The sequence below is a fragment of the Colias philodice genome, chromosome 21, assembly GCF_061535455.1.
Source record: "Colias philodice isolate Cphi_HAF_F1 chromosome 21, ilColPhil1 Martin Lab GWU primary, whole genome shotgun sequence".
NCBI classification, from domain to species: Eukaryota; Metazoa; Arthropoda; class Insecta; order Lepidoptera; family Pieridae; genus Colias; species Colias philodice.
The window spans coordinates 2005435-2019033 of record NC_143106.1 but is presented as its reverse complement, the minus strand read 5'-3'; the positions used below and the strand labels follow the sequence as shown (position 1 = coordinate 2019033).

General features: G+C 38.5%; 2 protein-coding genes across 2 annotated transcripts in view; one reads left to right on the top strand and one right to left on the bottom strand.

Moving 5' to 3' along the window:
- Nucleotides 1-12873, top strand: part of LOC149478692 (uncharacterized) — a 30373-nt gene extending 17500 nt beyond the window's left edge. Inside the window, exon 3 of the mRNA XM_089708636.1 lies at nt 9634-12873. Coding sequence (XP_089564762.1) covers nt 9634-12520 — 2887 coding nt within the window. The 3' untranslated portion in view covers nt 12521-12873. The remainder of the gene's footprint in view (nt 1-9633) is intronic.
- On the bottom strand, nt 1415-2685 carry LOC149478693 (uncharacterized). Its single transcript, XM_089708469.1, has one exon. It carries the CDS (start codon nt 2483-2485, stop codon nt 1706-1708), a length of 780 nt encoding a protein of 259 aa, XP_089564595.1. The 5' UTR covers nt 2486-2685; the 3' UTR covers nt 1415-1705.
- Nucleotides 12874-13599: the final 726 nt, after the last annotated feature.

Here is a 13599-nt window from a genome sequence, read left to right as displayed (position 1 = left end):
GAGCGGGCAGGTGTTTCAGTTTAATAGGTCGCAACGGAGCGTGTTTATCAAAAAGCCCAGTGACGAGGTTATTGAAGTGTTCGACTTTCTCATTTACATCTTGAGCCCCATAAATCACAGACCAATCGATCTCGGATGCATCAGCAATAAGACGATCTGGATCAATACCACTAAAATTGCGCTGTAGGATTATTTTAGGTTTAGGCTTAGGAGGGCGGATTTTATAGGAAACGAATATGAGGTCATGATAGGAGAATCCCTCGGCCGGACACTGTCCAAACCTAGAAATCTTATCGGGAGAGGAAACAAGGATTAGGTCAAGAAGGGAAGGGGCACAATTTGGAAAAAAATGCGTGGGATTGAGAGGGAGTATGTGTAAGTTAAAGGAATTGACAATGGAACATAGCTTATGCGCACGTGCGTCGGATTTAAGGAGGCAGGTATTAAAGTCACCCATCAAGATAGTGTGATCATAAAGGGGAGTGAATCGGTCAAGGATAATATCAAATTTATCAAAATAATCAAAGGAAAGATGAGGACTGTAAAAAACACCGAGGAGTATTTTTGTGTGGGAGAGGGTTACCTCAAGCAGCAGATGTTCAGCTGCATCGGCTTGTGGAGGTTGAGGAGAGGAGTTTAGGATAGAGTAAGGAATGTGTGAGCGAAGGTAGATTGCAACGCCGCCGCCAGTTTTGCCTTCACGGTCGTTGCGGATGAGGTGGAAACCAGGTAAGGAGTAGGAGCTGGAAGGGATGCAAGGTTTAAGCCATGACTCAGAAATGAGTATGGCATGGATGTGAGGAGTTTCAAAGGATGCTAACAGATCTGAGTAGTGTGCCGGAATACTCTGTGCATTGATATGCACAACATTGAAATTACTTGGGAAAGGAGTAAAATAGGAAGTAAGAGTATCACATAGAGGAGAAAAGGATGTACTGTGAAAACTGCTGTCACCGTCTTTTTCGTCGGATGCAAAAGAATAAAAAGTTCCATCACTATCAATTTCAACACTTGACATGGCGAAATGTGCAATATTTTATGTATGCAATATAATATTATAAATAAGTAGTAGATAAATAAATAAATAATATTAAAATATATATTAAATAAAAGATAAGTATAAAATATGATAAACTAATTAAAAATAAAATAAGTTTCCTAAATTGCTAATCCCTTGTACCACTAGCCTATCTAGAAGACGGCAGCAATAATCCACTTACAACATAAAAAATTAAAGTAAAGTACTTTAGCTAAACTAAAACAAAAGAAAAAAAATAAAAATGAATATTACTCACATATTATTGTTATAGAAATAATTAATCATAAAAGCAAGTAGCACAAACCAAAAGACTTGTAGTCGGAACAGCAAAAGATAACTGTCAAGTCTCAGTTGACAATGCAAACTGACAGTTGGTTTTGATAATTGACATTACCGAGTGTAAACAAGTTATTTATAATATTTAAAATAAAAACAGTGGGTACCTTGAAACTAATTGCCTATCATAAAAGTTAAATACTCATATATAAAAAATAATAGTTACATTTTAATTTTTAACTTAGAACTATTGTCGAAACGTGTATGTAATAAAAGAAATCAAAGAACAGTAACTAATTTAAATTGGATCAGATGTTATGTTGAGAACAAATTAATACTTAATATATGCAGATAGGCAAAGTTATGCTAAGATAAAAGAGACAATAACTATTACTTAGTCTTGGGATTCCTACGAGATCGTTGAGCTGCAGAAAGTGGCTTCTTCGACTCCAATTGGCGTTGCGATTCAGCCCCAGAGGAAGAAGCGGCCACCGCAGGCAACTCATCCAAATTGGCCTGAGTAGCTATTCGACGACGCGTGCCATCAGGAGCCACCACCATAATGTTACCATTAGCCGTCCAACATTTTGTGACTCCAAGTTTTTCACGAGCAGCCATAAATAAGGAATGTCTTCTTTTTGTTAAAAATTCCGACAAAGTGTAATCAGAGCCTTTAAATCCAGTTTTACCAAACCAAATCTTGTCCCTCAAAGAAACATTATGCAGTTTTATAAGAATAGGCCGTGGCTTATCCTTAGTGGCGCGGCCAAGGCGATGACAGAGAGATATGGCATTAGAGTCAATCTCTGGTAAATCCAAGTTGTTACTTATGACCTTGACTACGGTGGATACTGTATCTTCCTTGGTTTGTTCCGGGACACCATGAACTAGTAACATCTTCCTCCGCCTCTGCATTTCTTGCTTTTCATAAAGATTTGACAGGACTTCAACTTGTGTAGTTAAGCATTTGAGAGATGTAATAACAAATGTACGAAACACATCAAATTCAGCTGATAATTTTGCCGAAGGGCTTGAAGATGCAGTAGCTGGGGACTTAATACCATCAAGTTGCTGTTGGAATTCTTCCAATCGTGCATTAAAAGCAACTGTCATGTCAACCATGGATTGCTTCACTGTGTCCATCATAGTGACTTGTGTGACTTGTGCCATAATATGGATATGAGTGGAAAGTGGAAGTGTTTAATATAAGGAAAGACAGCCAGTGACACCAGGTACAAAGTTTTATAACATACCGCAAATATAGACTTAATTTGTAAATTAAATAAAATAAAACTTCGGGGAGCTCTTAAAACACGTGTTTTCACACCTACCCTCGAGCAGGAAAAAAAAAAAAAAAAAAAAAAAAAAAAAAAAAAAAAAAAAAACCTACCTCTAAAAAAGTCTACCCTATGTGGTCCTCTATTTTCTAGGTAGTTAACTGATTATCGCTAATTCATATTCACATATAAAAATTAGCGATAATCAGTTAATCACTGGCAACTAGTTCACAAGAAAATCGTTCGTTTGGTGCGCGGCTCACGACTCGGCCGCGGCGCGTCCGGCTTGGCATAATGACTTTTTCAAAGCCCAAATAAATGTAATATTTCGGCCTTTTCGTCAGTCGTCTAGCTGAGGCGCCCGAGACTGCTGCTGACTGCTGCTGCTTGACTGAAGTCAAAGGGTGAAATCCAAATGTATTTGAATAATTGCCTGATGGCTTTTGCCAAACCAAAAATAAATAAATAAACCAGTTCCGCGAAGAGATTGTGTTTCGGGATTTCGGAACACATACACTATTAGTCCCCATGCATAATGGCGCTGCAGCTGTACGTTTTGGATCGCTATTCTTACTTCACTACAAAGTATACTCGAGTATTTGCGTAATGCTATTGTATAGATTGGAAGAACTTTGTAAAAAAGTTATTTCCAATCTATACGTGATTACTGATTAGTTTCACAGTTCACACCGTTGCGTGCTGGCCTTGTATAGAATGGAAAGACGCGGCGAGACTCCAGCGCAGCCGTTCAACTCGCAGACTCAAACCAGTCCAAACCTATAATATTAATTTAGTAACCAACGGGGTTTACAATGATAATATGTAGACAAGACTCTCAGTGGAGTTTCGTTTGCAAAAATAGCGGACCTAAATCTGACTTCTGATATATAGGTATTGTATAGATCCCAGACATCCTATAGACAGATGTTGCCAACCAGTTTTGTGGTCCCCTTCCCCGCATCCCGGTAATTAAATATGGCAAACAAAGAAAAAAATAAACATTTCCAAAACATGCCGCGTGGGGTATCAAATGAAAGAGCTTATTGAGTAGATCACGAATATATAGCATACTATAACATTTCTTACACTTTCTCTAAGATTTTTTAGAAAATTTACGAAAATGCTCCATTTTTGAGTTAACTTTAAACCACTAAAGATTGAGAACTCATGAATATATTTTTTAAATTATTATTCTAAATAATTAACAATAGTCCATTGTTTACGATTCAATAGTTCGTACAGTGAAATAGTTGCATGGGAGAGTGGGGGGAGCATCCAAAGATGGCGAGTATATTTTCAAGATTATGCCAGAAATAATAAGTCGTTAAAAAAGGTACACATTTAGAATTACATACCTAATATATGAATGCTATTAATTAAGAATCCTGTTAATTAATTAAGAACATGGGACAATTTATTATTTAACTACATACCTAGTTACTGGAATAAACAATGATCGTCAATTTTTACGAGCAAAAAATGGAGCTTGCAATTTTGCATAAAAATACAAGCAAAAAAAATGGATAACTTCAACAATATTGTAGCCAGTCGCGGTAGAAAATAGTTACACATATCTTGTAGGTATACATAGTTAGGTACATAGTTACTAGGGATGTAACGATACCGATATATCGGCCGATATAATCGTCAAGCCGATATATCGGTATCGCCGATTATAAAACAACCGATATCAAACAATTCAAAAAACCGCGCCCAATGAACGATGCGGGAGGCCGCCCGCGCGTGCGCACTTTGTTTTCTGAAAAAACTCTACCAATAGTAAACTTTTATTAGGTACTGATTGTATGTGTATAACTTAAAGTTTAACTGACTTTGTAAAATAATAGTACTAAAATAAATGGTTTTCCTTTTTTTTTTATTTGCCATTGTTATTTAAAAGAATACGATTTACAGTTGAGTCTCTGTTAAATGTTGGTAACTTTGATGCATAATTCACTATTTATTTTTCTACCAAGCCATCGATATCGGTATCGCCGATATTTTATTACAAATATCGGTATCGGTATCGTATCGGCAAAATCATGTATCGTTACATCCCTAGTACATACATAGCAGTGTTGATTTCAGCGACAAGTAGGGGACATTGGATCTCGAATTTTAATTAGGTACTTAAGACGAATTGATACCGGCGCTACTTTTCAAAATTAGGTATTTGATTTTAGCTCCCTCCCTTCTCCGAACACCCCGAAAACTGTGCGATAGGGACAAATGCACCTTAGCTGCTCCCCCCTCCCCCTCCCTAGCTAGATAAAATAGTCGAGCTCTCGTATTTCCCGGTTTTCTCCTCCAATCCTAAACCGATTAAAAAACAATATTGGTTTGTGAAGGACTTGCTCTATTTCTGTACGTTTTTTCTTTTTTTCACAATGATTTAGAAAATTGTAGTTACACTAGTCTGTTTACGGCGGGAAATATTTAGGTAGACAATTTTGGTGACTTTTGAAGTATTTAAATTAAAAATTTACATTACATCCATTCCAGTAAAGTATATTTAATGGCGCTGTTTCATAATTAGCTAAGCTTTTATTCAACAGATAAGCTCTATATTTTGGCTTAACTTTTACCTACATTGTAAAGCACCCTGATGCTTCAAGTGAGCCGATTAATAAATAATGCAAAATTAAATAAGGATTAGTTATTTCCCTTCACACAAATAAATCTAATCGATAATTAAAATTTGCTATAAATTTAATAAACAATTATCCGCCAACTTGCGCTTGGCCAGCGTCGTGAATGGAACGTGCAACCCTCATAGGAGGCCCGTGTCCCAGCTGTGGGAATATATAATACTAGCGGTCCGCCCCGGCTTCGCCCGCGGTACATATTTACGTTTTCTCTACATAAGAACCATCCTCGTACTTCAAGGAATATAATAAAAAAAGAATTATCGAAATCGGTCCACCCGTTCACGCGTGATGCCGCGGCCGTGACAACGCGAAACGGGTTTCATTTTTATATACATACTAGCAATGCCCTGCGGTTTCACCCGCATAGATAGCGATATCGTTACAGTGAAAAGTCTACTATAGGTCGGACTATAGGTTTAATTTTTAATCACATGAAAATCACCTTTACCCCGTCCCGCACTACGGCCTTTTTTTTTTGTTTTAGTGGGGAAATCTTTCATAGATACCCACGGCCTCCGGGGGAGGGGCCGTGGGTTATGTCGGATTCCTACCGACCAAAACCCCACTGTGTTCCGTCAAGACGCATATTGGTAGAATTCCTCCGTGACCCCCGCACTACGGCCTGCTCAAACAGTATACCTACTATTTTCTGTAGATTGACACTTTTAAAAATTCGTTATATCTTTTGAATGGAATATCCAATTCTTTTCATTTAAAAAGTATTTTGCTGGTATTGAAACAGTCTATAATAAAACATCATTTAATGGGATAAGGATTAATATATGTGTATGGATAACATGGTTTGATTACTGTCGGCACTTCTATTTACTTTGAAAACGTAAAAAAGTTGTTGTAGTAACATAACTACTGAAGATGGACATATGGTATCGCGGACTTTCTTGTAGATATTGATCCATTCTATAATACCGTAGAACATTTTTTTGTTCTATCTTCAATAGATTCCGCAGCGCACGCGATGACAGAAGTTTTATTGAGGATTTTTTTACACCTTGGGTTACATTATTGCATTTTTGGTAAGGATCTCTAATTTTTTTGAAAATGCAATATAGCCTATGTTGCTCAGTAAAGATGCAGCTTTCTAATAGTGAAAGAATTTTTGAAATCGGTCCAGTAGTTTTTGCGTGAAAACCATACATACATACATACATACATACTTACAAACTTTTCCTCTTTATAATATTAGTATAGATATAGATGAGCTGCCCCCCTATGCATGTGGCTTTCTGTTAGCGTAGCGTTCAATAGAATAGACTACGAATGTATGAGATTGACGTAAGCTGTAGATAAACGTATCTACAGTCTGCCCCCCTGTTTATCTACAGCTTACGTCAATCTCATACATTCGTAGTCTATTCTATTGAACGCTACGCTAACAGAAAGCCACTTGCATAGGAGGGCTGATCTGATGATCATGAGCTGATCTTACAAGCGAGTAATATTAACTTGAATGTTTGAATATGTCTTTGATGAACGTATTTTGATGATGGGTAGGTACTCGTCAGTCGTCAGTGATGTAGGTAGCGTATGTACCAGAATAATATAATACCTACGGAAATGCTTGTCCCTGGATGAAACTGTATAGTACCTAACCAGTATTTCATAAATTGTTTATAATAATTAGGTAATAGTAATAATTATTAATTACCTACAATTTTTTAATAATTATGTATTTTGATATTTTCTCTATCTCAACATATGGATGTTGCGTGAATAGTTAGGAATTTAAAGATTTTTTAATGGTTTGCAAGCAAATCTTAACACTTACCTATTATAGGTACTACACTACACTATTTAGCAATGCTAGGTTCAAATTGTAATTCTAAACAATTGTTAGTTACACAAATCTCATTAAAATTGGTCCAACCGATTGTTCAGTGACAAACACACATATATGAGAAATATTAAGTTTATAATATGTACCTACCTACATAAATACATATTGTAGAAGTAAGATGTGAACACCAGCTAAACGATTTTTAAATTAAGTACCTAACTCAAAATGCAGAATATCTAAGTGCAATGCCGCAATGGTTATAAGTTTATAACTACATATTTGTGACATATATTTTATTCTGTTTCAAGTGGGGGCGAGCCATTGCTCTTTTTAAAAACATAAATGCTCATTGCTTTTGTTAAAACTTATTCATCGAATAACGTATTAAACTACCATTTCAAAAATGTATTCTAATTGTCCGTATATGCCAGTTTACAGGTGACATTTTAAAATGTTCGTGTAATACTTTATTGGACGGATAAATTTTAACCAAGGATTGAAAAATCGGCCCTTAAGGGGGCGCATAAAGCAAAATAACCAATCTTCTATTAGATGATACGTGTAATATGCAAGACCAAATCTAAAAAATAAAATATATATCAAACTAGATGATATGTTCAACGATTCTGTTTTATCAAAAACATAAAATATTAAAATTGACTCGATAAAAAAAAATCACCAAGTTAGCTCTAATTTTCACACTTTTACGTTTTCTACTTGACATGGTAATACTTATTATGATTTTTTTTTCATAAACAATTATATTAAAACATTTGCAAGATATTTGTCAGAGCATTTTGTGTAATTACTTTTAGTTTTGGTTTTATCTGCGATAAACCACTTTTGGCGCTCTTTTTTTCTCGAGATAAACGTTTGATTTTGTCACGATAAAAGTGGTTTATCGCAGATAAAACCAAAACTAAAAGTAATTACACAAAATGCTCTGACAAATATCTTGCAAATGTTTTAATATAATTGTTTATGAAAAAAAAATCATAATAAGTATTACCATGTCAAGTAGAAAACGTAAAAGTGTGAAAATTAGAGCTAACTTGGTGATTTTTTTTTATCGAGTAAATTTTAATATTTTATGTTTTTGATTAAACAGAATCGTTGAACATATCATCTAGTTTGATATATATTTTATTTTTTAGATTTGGTCTTGCATATTACACGTATCATCTAATAGAAGATTGGTTATTTTGCTTTATGCGCCCCCTTAATGGTAGTAGTGTATAGAATAGTACATATTTGTTAACTAATAATATTGGCTTCCTATAAGCTTTCCTGTATTCGCGGTATTTTTCGAGTGTCGAGAGTTCCCAGCTCCTGCTACAAATTTCAGTCTGTTTACATGTTTAAAATGAATACTGCTTCCGAATCGGTGGTAAATGTTAAAAATATGTAATGACGTTTCAAAAGTGCTTCTAGAAGAAGTCTAATTGAATAAATAAATGTTTGAGTTTTGAGTTTGAATATAACTATTGATTCATTACTATCTATTGTTCATGAAATATACCAAAAAATATGAGTTTCTCAAATAGGTACACCTACCTACCTGTAGCCTGTAGGTAATAATCACATAATAATCAACATGTATTTAATTTACTAGCGTTCCACCCGCGGCGTATTGTCTAAAACCTAAAAAATCATATACTAAAACCTTCCTCATTAATCACTCTATTTATTAAGGAAAACTGCATCAAAATCCGTTGCGTAGTTTTAAAGATTAAAGCATACATAGGGACAGAGAAAGCGACTTTGTATAAACTATGTAGTGATGATGCACCTAGTTATGTGTTCGTTTAGGTATTCTTTTCACTAAAATTAAATCTTGATGTTTACTTACTGACACTTATAATGAATAAATATTTGAAGTAGGTATTAGATCATAGTAAGAATTAGACCATAATATGGAAGGGCTTAGTTTACATAAAAGAATAAATACGGTCTGAGTAAGTAGTTACACGAGAAATTTATTGACAATTTTTTTTCAAAAATCCAATTTAAATCTTATATATATAAAATTCTCGTGTCACAATGTTAGTCTGCATACTCCTCCGAAACGGGTGGACCGATTCTCATGAAATTTCCTGTGCATATCGGGTAAGTCTGAGAATCGGCCAACATCTATTTTTCATATGTACCACGGGCGAAGCCGGGGCGGGCCGCTAGTGATTTATAAATCTTAATCTACCTAACTACTATTATTATGGGTAAATTTGTGAGAATGGTTGGATGTGTGTATATTTGTTCCTCTTTCACGGGTAAACTACTTAACCGATATTTATAACACTAGGCAGTGATGAAAGATGTTGCTTATGTCCCAGAATATGATATAAGCTATAAATTTACTTACTTTTAGTATATATGCTATCTGAATGCTATATATATTAATACAGGTAAAGCTAGTACCTTATAATGATTACTACACTCTGAAACTACAGAAGTCCTAAATACTAATAGATAGTGTTTTGTATTACATACATTAATAGTTATTACTTATTAGACTACGTACGCAATAAAAATATAAATGCAGACAAACCATTTATTAATAATTGAGAATACACAATAATGATTCATTTTATTTTGTTACAGTACGGATGAAGACGCACGGCAAGCGATGATGCTAGATGGCGGTAAAATCAAAGAGATTCAAGTGAAGCTGCTGCTGAGTTCCCGCTCAGAGATGCATAAGGTCATAGAAGCGGCGCGCCAAAGCGTGCCCCTCATGAGCCTGGCTGCTCCTTCACCGGTGCCCACCCCTGTGACAGCCGCGCCCGTTCAACCAGCGGCACCCACCCCTCCTGCTATCACCCCGTTCTCTGCAGCACTCGGCTCTAACTCCATGTCAGGCTTTGGCATCCCCGGTATCGGCAATCCACAAGAAATACCCCAGCCCGCTGTAATCGAACCACCTATTCCACTCTTCAGCCCTACCCGTAGCCAATCGCCTGATGAAGACAAGGAGAAGGAATCAGACAAATCGGATAAAAAACGCAAAGATGATAGGCGGCGAACTAGATCTCGCTCTCGGTCGAGATCACGGGATAGAGACAGGAAAGAAAGAAAGAGAGATCGCAGAGATCGTTCCCGCTCTAGGGATAGGAGGCGCCGTGATCGCAGTAGAAGTAGAGATCGCCGCGATCGCAAGAGAGATAGGAAAGATCGCAGCCGGTCCCGCGATCGATCACCTCGTCGATCCCGCGATAGACGTAATCTCGATAAGAAATCTCCACCACAGAACTCTCAAGATAGAACCATGGACGGTATGAGCGATGCAAGCCGCTCGCCTTCACATTACACTGCCATGGCTAAGAGTATCCAAGCTCAACTCGCTGCCCTGCCTAACCCGACCCTCCCTAACGGGCCTCTCGCCAGCGTCAACGTGGCCACTAGATTCAACGACCCGACGATGGCCGAAGCATTAAGTAAACTGCAAGAATTAGGAAAGAAAAGAAATCCTAATGCATTTCAAGGTGAACCGCAGAATGGGAATAAATTCGTAAGTGCTCGCGGTGGTGCTACCGTGGCGCGGGGAGGAGGAAGCTTCCGTAAGAGCAGATTTGATCCTATTGATCAGAACAAAGATTGTTGCGTTGTCATAAAAAATGCTCAAAATCATACGAGCTACGGTGACGTGCGTCGCTTCTTCCCATACATGATCGACAAACATGGTATCAAAATGATCAACGATAACATGGGTCGCCGCACCGGAACTATTTATGTACGGTTTTGTGATTCCCAATCCAAACAGTTAGCATTGCAACGTAAGAACAACGAGCTAAAGGGAGCTAAGGTTGTAGTAGAGAGCTTAGATGACAGTGTATATGATGCGGCAGTCGATTCCTTTTTACCCTTCAGGGCTGAGAACGACACGGATGAAGACCATGCAAAGTTAGAAGCAGAGAAAAACAATACTTTGCAAAGTTTCAGCATACTAAAATTGTCCGAATTGCCCAATTTTGTTAAAGAACACGAAATTATTAAAGTGTTCAGTGATTTCTCATTACTGTCCATAATATTAGACGATTGTAGAACGACTCGGACAAAAACTGCTTACGTTCAATTCGTAAAGCCAGAAGATGCCAAAGTGGCTTTCGAACGAAAAGAGAGTTATACATTTGGAAGACGTCAAGTGTCTCTCACTCCATTGACACAAGAAGAATTTGAAAATATAAAACCGAAAGCGGAAAAGGCTGACGGTCCCCAATTAGATACAATGCAGAATAATCAAGAAAATAATATGTCGATTCCGCGAGACCCGCGCCAGCGCCGGCCACAGCTGGACAACGGCTCTGCAGCGCCCGTCGCGCCCATGATACCAGTGCACCAGCAGCCCCAGGGTTTCTTCCCAAATCCTTCTTTCCCACAAAATATGGGACAACCGTTCCCAGGCGCGGCGCCGCAATATAGGGTACAATATCCTGCCCCCGGGATAGGAGACCCCAGAACTGCGGCAGCTAACTGGAACAACCGGCCACCGTTCCCGAATCAACCTAACGTTCAATTCCAAACCAAACCGCCCACTATCAACAACCAACGGGCCGTCACCGTCAATATGGAAGAAGAGCCGCTCGACTCGGTTCTTATGAAAGGTCTGCCGAGAGAAGCGACAGACCGAACTATCGTAAATTTCCTATCAGATACGGGTGCGGTGCCGGCTAGAATACATCTAATGTTGGACGGAAGCGGCATGCCTTCCGGTGATTGTTTTTGTGAATTCAGATCGACGCAAGAAGCGAGGCAAGCCGTCACGAAGCACGGTCAAATGTTAGACGGCTGTAGAATCACAGTCGATTTGGTAACTCGCGGTGTCGTTGAAGAAGCCCTAGAGGGACCGAAAGAGGGCAAAAATCCTCCTCCTGGACCTAGTCTACTCGGCAGCGCTCCACCGTTCTTCGAAGTGCCGCGCTTCGCCGGTCCCGGCCAACCGTTCAGAGGCCGCGGGGGCTTCGATAGAGGAGGCTTCGACCGCGGAGGGTTCAGAGGCGGTTTCGACCAAGGCCGTGGCGGGTTCGACAAGAGCCGCGGCGGTTTCGATCAGGGACGCGGCGGGTTCGACATGAGCAGGGGCGGGTTCAGAGGTCGCGGCGGTTGGATGGATCGCGGCAGAGGGTTCGATAGAGGCCGGGGCCGTGGCTTCGGGCGAGGTCGAGGGGGCTTTACCAACGGCGACCCGCGCCCGCCGATGCCGATGAACGAGCAAGAGGAGCAGGACCCGGCGCTCGAAGACTTCGGAACTCCGGGCTGCGTGGTCTCCATGGAGAACGTGCCCTTCCGCGCTACAGTCGATGACATCTTAACGTTCTTCACGGAATTCGAGTTGACCCAAGACGACGTAATAAGGCGGTACAACGAGCGCGGTCAGCCGACGGGCGACGCGCGGGTCGCGTTCCGCACGCCGTTCGACGCGCAGCGAGCTGTCAAGACGCGACAGATGAACACCATCTTCGATAGGCGAATCAGCCTCACGATTCTCTAGCCCCTAGCCACTGACCAGAGTGTCAGTTCAGATGAATCGGACAGTGTGTACGTGAGAGACTTAACGAGCGCATAACCCACCGGCGTAAGTGTGGACAGTGTGATCGGTGAACGTGTAAATAAACTACGATCCGTAGTAATCAGTGTAAGAATTTAAATACATATAGGGAAATCTAGAACGTTTTCTAGATTACAACAATATTTGTGCACATAAGTGGCTTTGTTACGTTCCATACTACGTTATCGTTAAAAAGGCGTTAGTGTAGATATTTTGTAATTAATTGAATTTAGGATTAGGTATGTGAATACTGAATACTGACTGTGTAATAGAAATAAAAGACTTTCATAACTTAATTCGTGTATTTATTTTCTCAAAAACCAACACAACCAGAATAACATATTGCTATGTCGCAAGGTAAATGTGCAAAAGGTAACTTTTACATGTTTTAAATATATCATTGTAATTAAAGTTTCAAGACGACTTCACATGAACCTTGCGACACAAGAAATTCACAAACAGAGAGCATTCCACAAATTTACAATAGAAACAGACGAATTTTACACATTGAACAAAACAAGCAAAAAGCACTTAACAAATTTTGTGAACAATTCTTTACAAAACATTGAGTATGACTACCGAGTGGAGTCTAACAATAACTTAGACAATTTATTTTGTGAGATGCGTAGACATAGACAACAATTACAACACAAGCATTCACATAATTTTATGACAATAAGTAGACATTCGTAGGAACACTATTACAAACTATTTTTTGGGATAACAAGCAACTTGTTGGCGAAATACCAATCCATATAAATAGCTTAGGCTACAACATTTCTGTATCAAAACTTCTGACATTCGCACTATATTTTATAAATTATATAAAAGCTAAAACAAAAATGTGGTAAAGCGTTTGTTCAATTTGCAGTTCCAGAGTAAACCAGTTGTTACTTTTAGCATATTTAATTGAATATTGTGTAAAAGATAATTCAATTGAAAGTAAATCTCAACTTGCTTTGCTAAATCTCTATTTAATAAAATAAAATTGATCGAACGCCTCACCACTACTTATTCTACGT

Excerpts from the sequence above, each read along its gene's own strand:
- LOC149478693 (XM_089708469.1), bottom strand. The coding sequence starts at position 2,485 with ATGGCACAAGTCACACAAGTCACTATGATGGACACAGTGAAGCAATCC.